The following is an 18,712-nucleotide window of genomic DNA, read 5'->3' as shown; positions in this document are numbered from 1 at the left end:
GCACACCGCGCACCCTGCGTGAAGGGGCTCCCATTACTACTTTCTTCCAGAAAAGCTGGACAGGGCGCCTGGCGACGAGTGATTCAGGGGGTGAGGTGGGTCAAATTAACCAGATTTTTCAACCCAGATTCACACTTCCTGTGGTGACAGATTCGCAAAGAGCTGGCAAAGGTGTTTGTAAACAATAAAAGTGCAATTCAAAGGTTGCCGCTGGTGAAAGCAGTGGGGGTTAGTGAAGCCGCTCGGTGCTGGAAGTAAAAATCATCTTTTCACGGAGGGCACGGTCCAGGCCTGGCAGATGTGGACAGCTTTGCAGTCTTCCCTCCCTGTACACACCACACACACACACACACACACACCCCAAACACACACACACACACACACACACACACACACACACACACACACACACACACACACACACACACACACACACACACACACACACACACACACACACACACACACACCCCAAGCCCTCCCAACTCCATCCCCGTCCCGCAGCAACACCCAGAGTCCCTCCGGGACATGCGATGTACATCCCTCTGTGTCGCCCCGTCGATGGGGCTGAAGGAGTGAGAGGAAGGCAGGGACGGAGCAGGGAGCGGTAAGGGGCCAGGTTGCATTCATTCTTCCCCAGCAGCTGTGAAGACAGAGCCGGGGTTGGGGCAGCGGCGGGGAAGGGCCCAACGCGTCCAGGAGGGCCCGGGCGGCCGGGTCCGCAGCGCCTCCTCCCCGGAGGAAGGCGGGGGCGGGGAGGAGGGAGAGGGAGGAGGCAGAGGGCGGAGGAGGGCGGCGCGCTGCGAGGTTATTTGTGGTTCGCTTTGATCCCGAGGGGGAACCTGAAACTCTCGCATTCCTGGCATAGCAGCCGCCTCCGGCGCGGGCCGACCCTGGGGCTGCGCGCTGGGGCCCGAGCGGCCAGAGCGTCGGCGCCACTGCCGAGAGCACACCTCCGCCGCCGCGTTAAGCCGAGCCGAGCCGGGTCGTCGGGTCTGACCGCGCCGAGCGCCCGCGGGCCGCAGCGGTAAGGAAGGCCGCTCGGCGCTTTGGGGAGCGCTCGGGGCCGCAGAGCCGCGCCCCGGCCGAAGCCCCAGCTTCGGCGCAGCCCGGCCTTTTCCGGGAGCGCGAACCCGGACGACCGAACGTCCTCCAGGCGCAGCGCGCCTTTTCCCGCAGCCGCGAAGCGGGAAGGGCCGCTTCAGCTGGGGGCGCCGCGCCGGGCGCCTAGGGTCTCTCGAAGGCGCGCGAAGCCGCTGTGGCTGGAAGAGGGGGCAGCCTTGGGGAGAGCGGAGTGGGTGTTTGGGGTCGTGAGTCCGGGAGAGAGGGACGCGAAACTGACCAGGAGGCGCGGCTTGGACCTCAAGTTGCAGGGCCCTGGGGGCTGATTTGGTTGGGTGGGGGTTACAGGTGTCTTTGCCCCCCAGCTAGCCCAAGAATTCCTCTTTGTCTTCCTTGGAAAATCCTCTCTGGAGCCACGGTCTGGCTCTCACTTAGAAAGAATGCAGCCTGCCGTCCAGACCGGTGACGTCAGCGCTGGAGCATTTGGAAAACAAAGAGGGCTCGGGAGGGAGGGTGGGAGGCGGACCCACGACGCTTAAAGACCTCTCCGGACCGCGGGCTATCCTCGTCCACCCGCTCCAGGCGCAGCGGCGGGCACCGGGTGCTCGTGGTCAGCCTGGAGGCCGGGTAGGGCGGGATCCCTGGCTCGGGTGTGATCTGACATAAGAGACCCTCGCTTTGCTTCCTTAGGCGAGCGTGAGCCCAGGCAAAGGCAGGAGTTGTGTACTTGCTTAGAAGAGGTGGTGATGGGGTAGGGGTTGTTCAGAGAGACGGGCGCGCTAGGGCAGCAGGTGTGCATCACCGGGTTCCGCGGCACAGATTTTTTGTAACGGCTCAGCTGAAAGAACGTGCATCTGACCGGCTTGACCCGGACGCACGCGGGATGAGAGGTCGAGGAGGTGTTCCTTGCTCCCAGGCACACTGTTGGGGGGAGGGGGATTGGAATGTGTCCGGAAAGCTGCATTCCTGGTCCTCCCCAGCCGGAGTGAGCCCAGACAGTGATTAATTTAGGAAATGCCCTGTGGATGAAAAGCTAGGGTGAATTGATCCCCTATTTGTTTTGCCTCTGGTAGTTCTAGAGTCTTGCATCTCCCCTCCTTGTGTGTGTGTGGGGGGGGGGAGGGTCATGATGGGGTGCGGTAAAGGATGGGTACTGAGATGCCCTCCAGACTCATCGCCTCCCCAGTTCTGGGCAGCTGGGAGGAGGGAGTGCGTTGGGAATGGCTGCTCTGCCAACCAGCCAGACCCTAACTGGAGCCGGGCACTAGGGCTAATTTTGTGGCAGAGGAGGGGCTGCATTCCAGCCACTGTCCTCCCGCACACAGGACCTGTGGAGGTGTGGGTTTTGTTTGGTCTTCCCTGAATCCCAGTTTGGAGGTTTGTGTTGGAGGAGGCTATGGAAAGGAAGCCGGGTGAGGCGGGCAAACTTCCAGGCCATGAGCCACTGGGAGCCCAGGCTCAGAAGGGAACACCTTCTTCAGGGGTTCTCTCCCTGCCTCTTAGGCTCAGAGCCCCCAGCCCCCAGCCCCAGATCGCTGCAACCAAGAGCCTCCGCCTTACTCCCTTACACCTTCATTTGACTTAAGTGGATGTTACTCATGTCAAGATCCCCTGGGTGCCTAGAGGATCATCAGGGCACTTCCAAGGAGCAAGTGTGTGCATGGCTGGGGGTGGTAATCATAAAACCGAAGACATTGGGCCACATTCTCTTTTTCCTGGAGCACCTATGTGGTTACTGTCAACACACAGATTGTGTGACTGGCCCACAAACTTTAATGGGTGGCACCTTTTTGCCTTGCCTCACAAAACCATTGTCCTATTGTAGTCACTCTTCTTTTATCCTTTATTCACCGATCCAGATGCATTTTCTCCTTCTTCCTGTTCACCTTGCAGAGTGACTACCAAGGTCATCCCATGACAGGAGGGCTCATGGGGAGTTAGCTGTGCACGGGCTGGGGCTCAGACGTGCTTCACCCTAGAGCATCCTGGGGGCTGTTTGCCTAGGGCTTCTGCTGGGCTGGACTCATTCTTTATCACCTGCCAATAAACTGGGGCCCTGTCCACCCCTGGACTGGACATCTCAGTGGTTAAATCTGAGCTAGACCTGCCCTGGAGTCTCTTATCTGGCTCTTTGATGGGAAGCTGACTGCAGGGGGCTGTGGTTCCTGGTTGATTACCTTCTAGATTACTGGAGTCTTTCTCTAGGCACAGTAAATCTCCACGAGTATGATTATAATGGCAGTGCTTTGCCAAGGATTTATGGTGCCCCGGGAGCTCAACAACCATTGCCTCTTTTAATTCTCAACTCCACAAGGCAAGCATTATTCCTTCCATATTTCTGTTGGAGAAACTGAGGCTCTGAAGTTAGGGAGTTTGCCTTAATCTATACTTGTCAGCATTGGCAATTGAATCAGTTGGCTTGTGTACCCCTCCACAGCCTTGCTCTTTACCATTGTGCTTTGGACCAGACTGTCATGGAAAGTCATAGAAAGTCCCCCTCCTTTCCATGTGCTCTCACTGATTGCTCTTCATTCTCTCTTCCCAGGTGCTCTGGGGCTGGGTGCTGCTGGCCTTTGTCCAGACGGGTGCGTGCAAGGCCAGGGAACATGAGGACGCTGGAAGACTCCTCGGGGACAGTCCTGCACCGCCTCATCCAGGAGCAGCTGCGCTATGGCAACCTGACTGAGACACGCACCCTGCTGGCCATCCAGCAGCAGGCCCTACGGGGTGGGGCCGGGGCTGGGGGCACAGGGAACCCCCAAGCGCCCCTGGAGATCGTGGCACCTGAGGACAGCCAGGTGCTGCAGCAGGCCACCAGGCAGGAGCCCCAGGGCCAGGAGCACCAGGGCACCGAGGCCCATCTGGCAGAGAACAACCTCTACCGGCTGTGCCCACAGCCCAGCAAGGGCGAGGAGCTGCCCACCTACGAGGAGGCCAAAGCCCACTCGCAGTACTACGCAGCCCAGCAGGCGGGGCCCCGGCCACATACTGGGGACCGGGATCCCCGCGGGGCCCCGGGAGGTGGTCGGAGGCAGGATGAGGCGCTGCGAGAGCTGAGGCACGGGCACGTGCGCTCCCTGAGTGAACGGCTCCTGCAGCTGTCCCTGGAGAGGAATGGGGCGCGCACCCCCAGCCACATAAGCTCCTCCCACAGCTTCCCCCAGCTGGCCCGCAACCAGCAGGGCCCCCCGCCCAGGGCCGCCCCTGCCGAGGGCCCAGAGCCCCGCGGCCCTCCACCTCAGTATCCCCACGTCATGCTGGCTCATGAGACCGCCTCTGCCGTCCCTGACCCGCGGTACCGCGCCCGTGGCAGCCCACACTTCCAGCATGCTGAAGTCAGGTAACTTCCCACCTCCATCTTTCAAGCCTTTGGCTTCCTTCCAGTATAGTCCTCCCTGGGTGGAGAGCCCCAGAGGAAGGCTGGTGCTACCCTCTCCCTCCCAGGATGGGAGCCAATGCTGGAGGAGAAGGGGATTTAGCCAGGGTCACATGTGAGAACTCGGCAGCATCCTTTGCTTTAGTTCAGAGATGGACACCATTGTCTGATTGGCTGTAGCAGTCCAGTAGCTGGGGTTCTTAGAGGCTATGAATTACAGCAGGAGGTGAAAGATTAGGTTTCAGAAAGAACTTGCAAAGACAAGGGTTGGAAATCACTGCCAAACTGTTTCCATGTTAAGTGGGGAGAAGGTGGGCCCTCCTCTGGAGGTTTTTAAAAACAAGTAGACATGTTTGCTTTTGGGGATTATTGGAGGCACTCTGAACTGGAGGCAGGAAGGACCAGAGAGCCTCCTTAGAGACCTCTCCCGTCCTACACCCGGGTCGGACTGCCCTGTCCCTCCCATTCATTGCCTTTCATGTTTTTCTGTGTGGCCCATGTGGCCAGAGCTTGGAGTAGGAGAGGATTCTGGGTCCAGGCGAGATCCTTTCTGTGGAGGCTCCGGAGAGGCTGCTGGGGGAACTTAAGAATTTGATTCTGAGCGTGAAGGGAGACCTTTAGAGTATGGTATTTGGCTTATCTTTTGAAACAGGCCCTTCTGCTGCATGTAGAAAATGGATTCTAGGGACAAGAATGGAAGCCAGGCTGCCAGAGAGAGGCAGGAAGCCCAGATAGTTTGCAGAAATGGGTTTCCTAGAAATGACGCTCTCACTGGGCCCAGCACCTTCCCCTGAAAAGCTGACACACACCCTTCGTTTCCCACGCCCTGCATCTCCGCCATGGGGGTCCAGGAAACCCTACCAGGGAAACCTGAGGACTTGCAGACTCCCTTCTTCTGGTGGCCCAAGTTCCAAGTCTGGTTCTCTTCACGCCTGCTGAGTCTTCACATAGTCACCCAGTTTCCCACTGTGTGGCCTTTTCCGGCGAAAGATGCCTTTCCTTGTCCTCGAAAAATGAGTGATGCAACAGCGTCGGTATGGAGGAACCAGAGGTTGGAGCCTGAGGGTTTTCGCCAGCCTCCACCTCCCAGGCCCCCCTGCCTTATCTCCCCTCTCAGAGCTCGGTCCGGGGAGAGTTTCGGAAGCTGAGTCGTGGTTGCTTCTCTTGGACCAGCCTTATTGAGCCCTGTCAGGAAAAGATAGTATCGTGGAAAGGAAGTGGCCTGTTTGCAGAACAAAAAAAAGAAGGAGGGGAGGGGAGGACTAGGGGAAGGGAGAGCAAGGGTGAAGGAAAGGAGGCTCTATTCTTTCTTGGAGCTAAGTCATCCCCAAAGAATGCCAGTTGTGTCTGCCTGGCCCAGGGGCAGGGGGAGCAAGTTCGTGAAGCAACCCCAAGATGCCCTATTTAGGAGCATGGGGAGAGTTTGCACGTTCCAATGGGGACCCCCCTCAACTCTTACTGGAAAGCTGTAAGAGAAACACATCAGCCCAGTCTCTTTCGGCTGATCAAATGAGGCTTGTTTGCTGGGACCTGCGGGCAAGGCTGTTCTTTTAGTCTAGATCCTAAGAAGATCTGGGGAGTCTTAGGCTGCAGGGGGAGAGATGAAGGGTAGGGACAAGGGGAAGGACAGGCATGGGTGCTGAGGAGATGGATCCGGAAGTGGAATTAAATTTTTATGGGGCTCCTGGGACTTGGGAAAATTCCTAGTGAAACTGAGGCAGTCTATTCTTTGACTCTTGGAGTCACAAGGCCCCAGAAGGTCTTTGTGAGCCCACATGCCTCTTGTTCTTTGCTCCTTTCCTAGACACAGGGCCCTGAGGGTGATGTGACACCAGGGCCAGAGGCCAGTAGGACGTTGTCCCTAAGCTCAGGCTATTGCAGGAGTCCAGAGAAGCCCCCACACCCCAGAAAATCCAGTGCTTGGATCACATTTACACTTTGAGCTGCGAGTAAGCTGCAGTCACCTCTAGGAGAGACAGAGGACGGGCCATCTTTGTGGGAGTGCCCATGGCAGGCCCAGCACTCTGCCCTGCCTGTGTAGCCTTGGAGGCAGCCAGAGACACCCTCGTGATTGAGCTGAGCCTTACCGCCACCGGGAGGTTAAACATTGCAGCCAGGATCTGAATGCCTATTTTGTCAGACTCTGCAGCCCAGACTCTAACCCTGACATCTGTCTCGCCGCTCTAACCTTAGCCACAGTCGTCTAAAAATGTTTCTTCAAGGGGTGATGGGACCCGAAATAGGAGGGAGAACACGTGAGTGTGCAGTGCTGGCAGGTGTGGGCGTAGGGCCTGACACTGGTGGCCGGAAAGAGACATGGGGGTAGCTGCTGGGACCCAGCTCCCAAGTGGCCCAGGGACCTGGGAGGCTGTGTGTTCAGTCATGGTGGCCTCCAGACGCAAAAAGAGCCTTCTATTGATGAGAAGGGTCAAGAGAGCATTTTTAAAGATCTGTTATCTAAGCACTTGTCCCTTAGGAAGCCAGGACTGCTCAGGCTGATCCCCAAGGCCTTGGCCACAGTGAGGCTGGGCAAGAAACAAGCATCCTAACATTCATCCTCTTCAGCCCCGCTCCCCTGGCCCTTGAGGGTCTTGCGGACACCAGGTGGAAAAGGCCTTCCCCACTGCTCGCTGCCTAATGCTGTGGGGAGGCTGTCTGTCCACTCTGCATGGGAGGACTGGGGTGGCTCTGAGGGGGGAGCCAGGAGGGTCTCTGAGCACTGTCTCTTCTGTTCCCCAGGATCCTGCAGGCCCAGGTGCCCCCCATGTTCCTCCAGCAGCAGCAGCACCAGTACCAGTACCTGCAGCAGCCGCAGGAGCACCTCCCACCCCCACACCCTGCTGCCCTCAGCCACGGCCCGCTGGGCCCCCTCGGCCCACCTGGGGTGGAGGGCCCAGCAAGCACCCAGGCCCCCTTGGCCACCTCGGGCAGCGCCCACCTGGCCCAGATGGAGACCGTGCTGAGGGAGAACGCCAGGCTGCAGAGGGACAACGAGAGGCTGCAGAGAGAGCTGGGGAGCTCGGCTGAGAAGGCCGGGCGCATCGAGAAGGTAGGTCCTGCTGGGGCCTCAGGGGGACCGGCTGGGGGGAGGAAGGCACCCCAAGGGGCTGACCTGGGAGGGGACCATCCAAAGGGAGGCAGGAGAGGCAGAGGAGTCTGAAAGCTTGTCTGGCTGGGCTTCTGACCCCGTCCCTGGGGCCCCCACACCCGTCCCTCATGCACCCGCCTGGCTGACTTCAGACAGCTGGGGAGCAGCCGGCAGAGCGGGCCTGGAGCACGAGCAGTTGCTGCCCAGGGGCGATGAGAAAGAGCCCATTCACCAGCTCCCTCACACTCGCACCCTTCCCCTGCACACACCCCCTGCCAGGGCCACCTCCCACAGAGAGCCCTTTGTGTCCCCCACACAACAGCAAGTCTGTTCCAGGCCAGCCTTGGCCAAAGAGAAAGCCTCTCCTCTTGGAAAAAACTAGCGACTTATTGGAATCGCGGGCCAGCTAGGAGCACGTGCGGGGCCTGCCAGCCGCCAAGTGGGAGGGGCAGGCGGGGCAGGCTGGCCCTCCGGGGTGGACAGCGATGGCCCGAGAAGCAGATACTCCAGGCAGAGGCGGCTCAGGATGGGGTCTGGTCCTCCCCTCTGCAGTGAAGTTTTACCAGCCTTAGCAGGTGGCCTTAGGCCTCCCATGGCCGTCTTGTGGTGTACAGGATAGGTCAACCGCCCCCAGCCCCTGCTTGGAGTCTGAGTGCCCACTCCTGGCCCGCTGGGCTCAGATTTCTCAATAGAAGCTGGACAAAAAGAAAATACATCTCTCTGGATGTCGGGCTCAGGAAAGCTGTGCTTAGTCACCCTGGAGGCAGCCACTTCCAGAGAACCTGGCCTTGAGCTCACTTTGAAGGGACCCTGGCTTGCCTATTCCAGCAGTCTGGGCCACCTCCAGGAGCTGCAGCCTGCTGACTGTCCCGCTTGAGCTAGCTGGATTTTTTGCTATGGCTTTTATCCTCTCCCCTCTCTCTCTTTCTAATGGAGAGTAGCAGGTCAGGTCTGGAGGGGAACTTGACGCCACTCCGTCCCCGGGAGCTTGCCCCTTCAGCTCTGTTGTCTACCTCTTGCAGCTGGAGAGCGAAATCCAGCGGCTCTCTGAGGCCCACGAGAGTCTGATGAGGGCCTCTTCCAAGCGAGAGGCCCTGGAGAAGACTATGCGGAACAAGATGGACAGTGAGATGAGGAGGCTGCAGGACTTCAACCGGGATCTGAGAGGTGAGGGCCAGTCACCCAGGTCGGGGTGGGGGTGGGGAACGCCTGGGGATGGCTTGATTCCTCTATTCTAGGGAGTAATTCAGAATCTCTGTCCTCTGCAAAAATAGTATAAATCAACTCAAAAGGGGCCGTCTTGACTGAGAGATGCTTATCTCTGTAGTCTAGACCTTGGGGTCCCTCATGGGGCGCTCAGCCACGTGGCCCGGGGTGCTACCTCCTCATGAGACCCCTATGAGACCTGGGGCTTCCCTGTGAGCCCAACCCCAGCTTGGAGGATGCAGCCCGACAGATAGGACCCCAGGGGACCCCAGCCCAGGCAGGCAGCTTCACCTGTCCTCAAACATTTTTCCTTGAAACGTCTTTTCTTCTTTTGAAACAGAAAGATTGGAATCTGCAAACCGCCGCCTGGCAAGCAAGACGCAGGAGGCCCAGGCAGGCAGTCAGGACATGGTGGCCAAGCTGCTGGCTCAGAGTGAGTAGGGGTCCTACTCAGGAGCCTGGCCAGAGTGGTGGCCGGTGGGACCAGGACAGCCCCTCTGGACAGGGAGGATCGGCCCCCTCTGTCAGTGCTTGGAGCTTGAGTTGACTGACTGCCTACTGGGCACCCAGTGCTGGACTGGCCTGGAGGGGAGGGGCGGCTTCCAAAGAGGAACAAGATCTGGTTCTCTGTGTGTTGGGGAGATGGGTGGATACAGAGGGACAGCTGGGGAGCAGTGATTTGCTGAGCTGACCATTAGTGCACCATTAGAAGCAGAAGTGCAGGGGGCCGTGGGCGTGGCCAGATAGCCCTGGAGACAGATGGGATGAGAGACAAGGAAGAGTCTGAGTCTCCGAGGGAGTTAGTTCCAGGCAATAGAAAGGTGAGGGCTGCCAGAGGGGAATGTGGGAAGCTGGGAAGCATGGTGAGCCTGGGCCATAACAAGGCAGCCAAGGGGAGGCACCAGCTCGAAATGGGCTCCTGGAGCTTAACCAACAGGACAGCCTGAAGGACTTCAGGAGGATCCCCTAAGGGGGTGGTCGGAGGCTTCTGGAAGAGCAGATGAGTTCACTGTCGACTCATTCAGTCAGTCATTTGTTCACCAGTGGAACTGAGCTGAGCCCCTGGCAGGTGTAGAACAGAGCAGCCCAGGAAGGTACCAGGGCAGAGAGGTCAAGAGAGGGGCTGAGCTTGAGGAGGGAGCAGGATCTTCCCATCACGGGTTCCTGGGGACAAGGGTGGCCTGGCCCTGGAGTGATGAGAGGTTCCCAGCGACGTCCCCAGCAGCCTGAGAGAGGGGCTCTGTGGATGGCAGGGTGGGGAGCGGGTAACAGGTGAAGAAGCAGCGGGATGACTCAAGTGGGGGTGCGGGCAGTTTGGGAAGCCACAGGCTCAGCGGCAGGAAGAAGCACCAGCTAGCAGAAGAGACGGTTTATTAAATTCCTCCTGTATGCTCTTACTATGAGCTATAGTGACTGTCTGGGGTGTTTGCAAAGGAGTGGAGTGGTGTCTGGTGAGGGTGGCTCTGAGGAAGGAGGCCTTCTGACAGTGGCTGGATAGCAGGGGGTGTCCAGGAGGGGAGGGTCAGCTTGAGGACTGAGCTCTGGCTGGCAGCACCTCCTTTCTCAAGGAGGACTCAGAGCCCTAGACAGGGTCAACCAGGGTGGAGAATGGTGTTGGGGGTGGGGTGGGGGATGGGCAGGAGGTAAACTAGGCTGTACTGACTGGAGGCAAGCCTTAGGGTCTCTGGGAGGAACGTGGGGTACAGGAGAGGGGGGAGGAGGCAGACCTTGGTGTTGCCCTTGGGGGTCCAGAGAGGACAGGCTGCTGGAAGGAGGCAGAATGGGGTCTTCCTGGAGGAGAGGGCCAACTTTGAGGGCCAGGCTCTGCCACAGAAAGGAAGTCATGGGCGGGTTTCTGGGAGCAGGCGAGGGAGGCTGCGAGGTGCGCCGGGGGGGGGGGGGGGGGTGGGGGTGGGAGGCCGGCCCGGAGGCGTTTCCGCTCCCCAGGGAGCGAGCGAGCGAGCAAGCGCCAGGCGGTTCTTGGCTCGGGGCTGGAACCATTAATCTCGAAGCTGCGGGTGACCTGGATGCCGGGCATTCCTGAGCCTGGGGCTGTTCCGCTGTGCCCGCCCCGCCCCGCCCCGCCTGCGCTGCGGGAGGGACACTGGGACAAAGGGACTGGGAAGTGCTGGTGGGGCCTTGCTTTCTCAAGAGAAAGGCCCAGCCTCCTGCTCCCTGCACAGCTCTCCCTGCCTTCCTGCCAGCCCTGGGCCCCACTACATATTTCCAGGCTCCTCCCCCGACCCCTGCCTGGGAGCTCCCCTCCCCACCAGACATGCCCAAGATTTTATCCCGGTATCTAGAGATGGCCTAGGTCTGAGGCTGCCCAGCCCTTGCTGGGGCCTTAGAAGCTGCTGGAAGCCAAAGCCCGAGTCCTCGGGGCTCTTCCCCAGGGGCTGAGGAAATCCGAGCAGCTCTTCCTTGCTCCTTAAAAGCCATGGGGAAGACAGAATTCTCAGGGAAAATGTCTCTGGTTGACCTCAGCGTTTTTGTGGAGTCAGTCAACACTAATAGGGAAATGTGCAGTATCACCAGTGCCATCTGCTTTTCCTGCTGGGCAGGCCATGTGGACCCCCAGCTCTGGTCAGGACCTGCCCTCCTTTGAGTCCTGAGGCCTGGTTCTCCTAAGTCCTGTCCCCCTTGGGCAGTTTCTTCTCACCTGAACCTCGGGTTCTGAGGCTATAAGATGGGGAGGTCATAAGACTAAGATGAAATGCAGGCCTTCTGCGAACTCTGTAAGGTGTCGGGCTCTGTGACGCCACCAGGATGGAGTCATTATCCCTAGGTCCAAAGTTCCCAACTACACTCCCCGTCTGTCGCCTCCACCCTCCTCAGGTGTCAAGCCAGCCTAGTATGAAAGGCTCAATTTCAGTATTATTGAGTTTCGTCATCTTTCCCCTCCACATCAAAGAATGAGGCCAGCTCAGATCCAGCCTTCAAAAATCCAGAGTGAGCCAGAGCTGCCTGGGGTCGCCTGTGTTCTCCCTCTCTGCCCCAGGGCCCTTCTGCCTGCCAGGTCCCAAGCTTTCACTCTTCTGTTTTAGAACCTGTACTGATATGATATGATATATAATATATGATGGGTACTTAACTACACGTGGCCCAAAGATTCAAATTAATTAAAATTTAATAAAATGAAAAAGTTGACTCCTCCCTTGCACTAGCCACATTTCAAGTGCTCAACAGCCACACTTGCTTAGTGGCTCCTGCTTTGATTGGCACGGTGTGGAACAAACCCATTACAGCAGAGAAGTCCACTGTGCTATTATAGTGTTGCTCTTTGAGTCCATCAGGCAGGCCCCAGAGCCCATCCCCCTGTGGTGAGGCCGGCTGCAGACACACTCTGGCCTGGGGGCTGAGGCGGGGGGCTATCCTGAGACTCCCAAGGGCAGGTGCATGGGAGGTGGATTAAAGTCTAGAGCATCAGCTGGAGGACTCAGTGGTCTGACTCAGTCCTTGCTCGGCCTGGCTTTCTGAAGAGGGTCTCGGAACAGAATTCTTCTGGGCAGTTAACAAGATGATTTAGAAGTCTGGATAGGTGGGACCTCAGACACAAATCTTTGGACCAGAGTCATTTTCATTGTGCTGGAAGGTTTGCATTTCTTTATGAGCCTGGTTGCCCACATCTCAGTGGTCTCTCCAGACCACGGAGGGAATGTGGCGCTAAACAAGGGGGCCCTAGGTCCACAGAATGAGCCCTGATGCCCACTTTGGGAGGCCTCTGAGTGTGAGGGCCTCACACTGCAGCCAAGCAGCCTGCTTCTTCTGAGTCTCTAGTGTCACCATGAGCCTCGAGGGAAATTGTGAATGTGTTTGGGAAATGGTGACACCTGGCCCAAGTGGACAGTGTTTGGGGCTCTCTCCTGGGAAAGCCATGTCCCAGCAGAGGAGCAGTGTAACCCAGTCATTGCTGCAAGGACCCTGGTCTGGTGCTGCCATTTACTCGTGACTTCACCACATAACCGGAGCCTCAGTTTCCTGGCCATTTAGTTACAATGGGCTTACGAATGGGACCTAACTCCTAGGTTGTTGAGAGGATCAGATGCGGTCGTGCCCACGCAGCAGTCAGCACAGAGCCCGCCACATAGTGGGTGCGCAGTGGGGCCAGCCTAGGGTGGTTGCCGCCACTGACCGGGCCGCCCGCCCTCCCTGCAGGCTACGAGCAGCAGCAGGAGCAGGAGAAGCTGGAGCGGGAGACGGCACTGCTGCGCGGAGCCATCGAGGACCAGCGGCGGCGCGCCGAGCTGCTGGAGCAGGCGCTGAGCAACGCGCAGGGCCGGGCGGCGCGGGCGGAGGAGGAGCTGCGGAAGAAGCAGGCCTACGTGGAGAAGGTGGAGCGGCTGCAGCAGGCCCTGGGGCAGCTGCAGGCTGCGTGCGAGAAGCGGGAGCAGCTGGAGCTACGTCTGCGGACGCGCCTGGAGCAGGAACTCAAGGCCCTGCGTGCGCAGCAGGTGAGCCGGGAAGATGGGCGGAGGTGGCAGAGGTGGCGCAGCATCGGAGGAGGCCAGTTCTGAAGCTCCTGCTCAGATCCAGGCCCAGACCCTCGGGAAGCCAGGGTGATCTGTGCCAGCCCTGCTGAGAGCCCCTCCCGACCACCAATCGTCGCAGAAGCATTGCCACTTGGCTGTGTACCGACCTTGGGGACTTAAGACTTAGGCTTCTATTTAAATAGCTCTCGTGTTTATCAGCTAGAGAGAGTTCTGTCTCCACTCTCAACCGCACCCTTCCCACAGCAGTAAGGTGACCAGACCTCCTGGATTGCCCAGTTCTGTCCTGATTTATACCTGTTGTCCCAGAGTCATTATTAAGAGCACCCCTTCCCAACTTGAAGGATAACTCACATGGTCACCTATGCAAAGGCAGACCTGATCTTTCCAGAGGATTCAGGGCAAGGGTGTGGGGACCCATGCTCCTCCTGTGTCTCTGGGTGGAACGGGTGTGGGGAGAGTGTGCCGTGGAGGTGAGGACTGATGGCCGCTGTACCCCAGCCATTGCCCCTGACCACAGTGCTTTCTCTGCAGAGACAAGCAGGCAACCCCGGTGGTGGCAGTGGCAGTGGTGGGTCCCCAGAGCTCAGCGCTCTGCGGCTGTCAGAGCAGCTACGGGAGAAGGAGGAGCAGGTCCTGGCGCTGGAGGCTGACATGACCAAGTGGGAACAGAAGTATTTGGAGGAACGTGCCATGAGGCAGTTTGCCATGGATGCAGCCGCCACGGCCGCCGCCCAGCGCGACACCACTCTCATCCGACACTCCCCCCAGCCCTCACCCAGCAGCAGCTTCAATGAGGGCCTGCTCACTGGCGGCCACAGGCATCAGGAGATGGAGAGCAGGTGGGGCATCACAGGCTGGGTCGGTGCACCTGGGCGGGGGGTGAGGGATGGCGCTGTCCAGTCCCTGCCCTGTCATTAATCCCTGATAAACGTCCCTTGCCCCACCAGCCCAGCAGTCCCTCCTGCTTCTGAGCTGAGCCCCAGTGCATTTGACACAGCTGGCACTGTACATATGTTACAACCGAGTGCATGGGCTGCCCGAGGAGACCCCACTGTCGGATGCCATCCAAGGCTCTGGGCCTCTACCCGCTCCACCTCCCCTGTGTAAATCAGCGGGAAGGGTCCCACTGTGTACCACCCTAGAAGGAATGTGGACTAGGCCCTTGGTCTGAGAGTAGCTAGTATTTTATCTCCAAGAAACAATCTCATAGGCCCCATAAGATTTCCATATGACCCATGCCTAACTCAGAAGCTCAAGGACATGAACCGAGCCCTGGGGGGTTGCCTTCCAGGACCGGGATGGTGCCATTGATGTCATCAGGTGTACCCAGAACCCATCCCTTTGATGACCAGCCTGCCTTTGCTGGTATAAGAAAGGCCCAGCACCTCATGCACTGGTAGTCAGAGCATCAAATTCCAGAGTTGGGATGGCATTTCTGAAGGTCCCCTCCTGGCCCCTGCTGCAAGGATAAGAGGGTCCAGACTGGCAGTAAAGAGGGCTTTCCCTTCAACTTTTACAAGGTGGGAAGGGTGGAGGCCACCAGATCTGTGGGTCTGAAGATGTAAGCATGGCCTCTTACCCCTCAGGTTAAAGGTGCTCCACGCCCAGATCCTGGAGAAGGATGCGGTGATCAAAGTCCTTCAGCAGCGCTCCAGGAAAGACCCTGGCAAGGCCACCCCGGGCTCCCTGAGGCCCGCCAAGTCGGTGCCATCTATCTTCGTGGCTGCAGCAACAGGGACCCAGGGCTGGCCAGGGCTCTCCTCCGGCGAGCGGCAGGTGGATGCCCCTGCCCGGCTGGCTGCAGGTGAGAGGATGCGGGTGGGTGGCATGGCACAGGGCTAGGTTGTTCTCAGGCCTTTCCTCCCAGAACTGAGGCTCAGAGGAGCCAGGGCTTCCCGACCCCTCACCCAGGGGAGCTGGCTTATTCTCTGGCTCCAGTGACACTGCAGCCCGCAGCTTCCCGCGATGTGAAGAGGCATGCTGTAGCCCCCATCTCCATCTCCATAAATTCCACCAGGTTCCACCGGCCTGGCCCCGGCCACTTACCCTAAGTAAAAACAGAGCTCCTTGTGCAGATGCACCTTTGGGGCCAGCCCTTCCGCTCCTCCTAAGCAGATGCCACAGAAATTCAAGGGTCCCTACTGGTTTTAAGATTTAATCCACAACCCTTTAAGAAGGCTTCTTCCACCTGAAGCTTTTGGAACCCAATCCAACCTGGTATTTACCCCCATTTAGAAACAGGAGCATTTAGTCGTAATTAAAGTTCTTGCAGATCAAGAGCCACCTGTACCCCCAGTAGGTTCAGTTAAGTTGGGGTGTTATGGGGGCTGTATCTTGGGGACAAGGCAATAACTATGAGCCTCGTGCCTGTCCAGCAGAGGAACCGGTGGCCGCAGCTCCCCTCGCTGCCCATGCCAAACACGGGAGCCGAGATGGAAGCACCCAGACTGACAGCCCCCCGGACAGCACCACCGCCTGCCTGGGCCTGGAGCCTGACTGCCTTCTAGGGTGCAGCAGTGGCCAGAGGACAGCCTCGCTGGGTAAGTCCCTCATCCCCCCAACACTCCTGACTTGTGTGCAGGGCTGAAGGCAGGCTGAGGTGTGAATTGGACCCCCAGACCCTGCCCCCTCATTGGCCACACTCCCAGCGAGCAGGGTGTGAGGCCCACCTCCCTAGGAATGGGAGAACTGGTTGGATACATGAATAGAGGAACGGACAACCCTAAATTACAGACCGATCCAGCTGGGAGGCACTTTATCAAGTCTTCCTTACCTCTTTAGTTGCCAGTCCAAATAGCTAAGATCATGGAGCTTGGCGAGTTAACCCCTGTGGCGCTCTCAAGTTAGAAGACTTTGTCTAAAGAGAGTCCAGGAAGGAGAAATTGGAGAAGATGCCATTTAATGTGTTTGCTCCCTTTCACATTAGCCTTTGCATATTTGCCTGTGCCTCAGCATTTCAGAAAACCACAGGCACGAAAAGAATGCGGCAGCCTCCCTCCCTGGGGGCTCTCCACCCTCCCCCAAGCCCTCCAACCAGTTCCAAGTTATAAACAAATGCATCTTCCACTCGGGAGGCTGGAAGTCTGAGAGGGAGCAGAGCTCTGTGCTTGGTTGGCCAAGTTCTGGGGACCTGGGGACCCAGGCAGCTAAGGCGAGGCAAGATGGTGAAGATGGATCCTATCTCTAAAATGTGGCAGGATTGGCAAGAGCAGTCTGGTAACGTCCGTTGACCTGTGCCTGTGTTCATGTCTCTCTCCAGATTCTGTTGCTACATCCAGAGTCCAGGACCTGTCGGACATGGTGGAGATACTGATCTGAAGGAGGGGGTGCCTTGGGGACTCAGAACCATTCCCCACTCTCCTCTGCCCTCTGCCACGCGGCCATTCCAGCAGCCCCTCCAGCTGCTGCTACCCCACTTTCCCCAACCGGGCACTCGTTCCCATGGACCATCTGGTCCCCGGAGCTGAAGAAGGATGCTGCAGGGGAGAGGGGAGCTGTGAGCACCTGCACCCCAGAAGACCCTGCTTGCCAGCCCCACACTCCTCCTGGGCCCATGTACCATAAGCTTCACCTGCTGCCCAAGGCTTGCTGCCGGGGTAGTAACTGAAAGCTCAGAAGGGAGCCCCCTCGGCCCACCCCTAGTGGGCACTCAGGCCGGGAGGGAGGGGATTTGTTGATTTGACGGGGGCTGATTTCCAAGGACAGCTGCGGTGGACACCAGGTGCGCTGGCTTAGTCTGGCTGAATTGTGGTCCTCCCACCTCATCTGCTCCTCAGCTCCTCACTGCCTTCTTGGGATCACTAAGACATATCTCATGGGGACTGTTGAGGGTGTTAGTCCCGCAGAAGCCACCGCCTCAGCTGCTCAGTGGAGAGGCTTGGGAGGCGCTGTGCAGTTTGTATATAATCCCCTTTCTTGTGGAAGAGAAGATTGAAGCGGGCGGCTGCAGGTGTGCCCCGGTTCCGTGCTCCCACCTCTGCTGCCGCGGTTCCCGTGACTTCTGACCAGCCTCCCAGTTACCTCCCCTTCCCAAGTCCTTGGCCCGTGGCTGTTGATCCTGATGGGTCCACGGGATATTAGCTGTCCTCTTGTCCATCCTGAGCCCTGCTTTATATGCCCATGGGACCCCACCCCCATCACCAGCCTCTTGAAATGGCTCCACAGCTCCTGTCCCTGGGACATCCTGTCAGTTTGGTTACGAACCCTGAGCCAGATGATGTGAGTCACCACACAGGCATTGCCACAGTGGGCTTCCCAGCACTGGCTCTCCTGAAGGAGACTGGAGAGATGGCCTTGTTTTCATCAGAGCCTTTGTTCCCACCTGGAGGGACTGGGAGAGGGAGCTGTGCTGGTGAGAACTAGTCCATGAGATGTGGCTCAGAGGGTCCTCTGAGGGGAGCCCCCGTTGCAGCATGGTGCCATGAGGCTGGCTCCTCTAGCTGCCTGCGTCCAGTGCCCCAAAGCAGGGCCAGCGCTTGGCCAAGGGAGTGAAGCATCCAATGGCAGCCTGCCCGTGGCCGTGACCTTAACTTCTGGTCTTAAAGAGTCCCCCAACTCAGCCCCAGGAGCGATTAGTGGGTTTTAGTCGTTTGTCTTGACTGTTTTTAGTTCTCCATGAATCTTTGTTTTTTCCTTTACTGTTTTTAGGTTTTGTATGTTATTTTATTCCCGTGGTTCCTCGAGTTTCCTTTTTAAACATTTGCATTTGCTGGACAATTGCATATTTTTTTAAATCCACCCCCAACCCCTCTTTAAAGCTGAAAAATGCATTTGGTTCTTGTGCATTGTTTACAAAGCAAAAAGAAAAAAAAAAAGAGAAAAAAAGGCAAAAAAATATTGTGAAAGGAAAAAAAAACAACTTAATATATTTTGGATTAATATTTGGTATTTCTTTTAAAGTATTTTTTTGTGCTGTGAACATTTTCTGCCAAAGACCATGATGTGTGTCTGTATGTTTAAGTTATGGTAAATATTTAAAGTGTAAACATGGCTGTTTTGTTATGCCACCCTGTACCAGGATTGCTGCTGCATTCCATTGGGTATAACAGTATTTTAATTAAATTTTTTTTTAATTAAAAGTGGTGTCTTTTCATCGGTGAGAGGGCGGGTAAGGACTTTGGGGGGCCACCCATGTCGTAGTCCCTGACCGCTTGTGGCACTGAGCTGGACCTCTACTTGCCCACCCCATGATCGGTGCGCTTTGGTTCTTAGACACTGGCTGGAGCATATCCGTGTACAGCCAGCTCAGGGTCACTGCCATGAAGAGTGCCGCTTTCCATTTTCTGATTGTAGGAAGCCCGTGGGTGAAGCAGATCCGTCCTTATTTGCAAGGCTAGGAGGGTACACAAGTGTAATCTCTTCAAGATCCATGACCAGTCCTGGGAATTTTGTGAGGCTGCATTAAGGAGAGTTGGAGTGAGGATGTGGTTGGCTTTCTTCCCACTTTTACATTTTTCTTTCAGTCTGGGAGGGGCCGGCAGATGGGGGGCC

At 57.5% G+C, this 18,712-nt stretch overlaps 1 protein-coding gene across 3 annotated transcripts; it reads left to right on the top strand.

Moving 5' to 3' along the window:
• The first annotated feature begins 898 nt into the window (after positions 1-898).
• Positions 899-18,300, top strand: AMOTL2 (angiomotin like 2). 3 transcript variants are annotated; one of them, XM_072955407.1, is made up of 10 exons: positions 899-1,027; positions 3,608-4,402; positions 7,178-7,487; positions 8,549-8,693; positions 9,073-9,165; positions 12,888-13,183; positions 13,754-14,061; positions 14,809-15,026; positions 15,601-15,762; positions 16,482-18,300. In XM_072955407.1, exons 2-10 carry the CDS (start codon positions 3,669-3,671, stop codon positions 16,538-16,540), a joined length of 2,325 nt encoding a protein of 774 aa, XP_072811508.1. In that variant the 5' UTR covers positions 899-1,027; positions 3,608-3,668; the 3' UTR covers positions 16,541-18,300. The 3 variants fall into 3 exon arrangements, with proteins under 3 accessions (XP_072811508.1, XP_072811382.1, XP_072811434.1); XM_072955281.1 differs by having other exon boundaries at positions 15,598-15,762; XM_072955333.1 differs by lacking the exon at positions 899-1,027 and adding an exon at positions 1,588-1,689 and having other exon boundaries at positions 15,598-15,762.
• Positions 18,301-18,712: the final 412 nt, after the last annotated feature.

The sequence above is a fragment of the Vicugna pacos genome, chromosome 1, assembly GCF_048564905.1.
Source record: "Vicugna pacos chromosome 1, VicPac4, whole genome shotgun sequence".
Taxonomy (NCBI): Eukaryota; Metazoa; Chordata; class Mammalia; order Artiodactyla; family Camelidae; genus Vicugna; species Vicugna pacos.
This window is presented reverse-complemented; position numbering and strand designations above follow the sequence as displayed.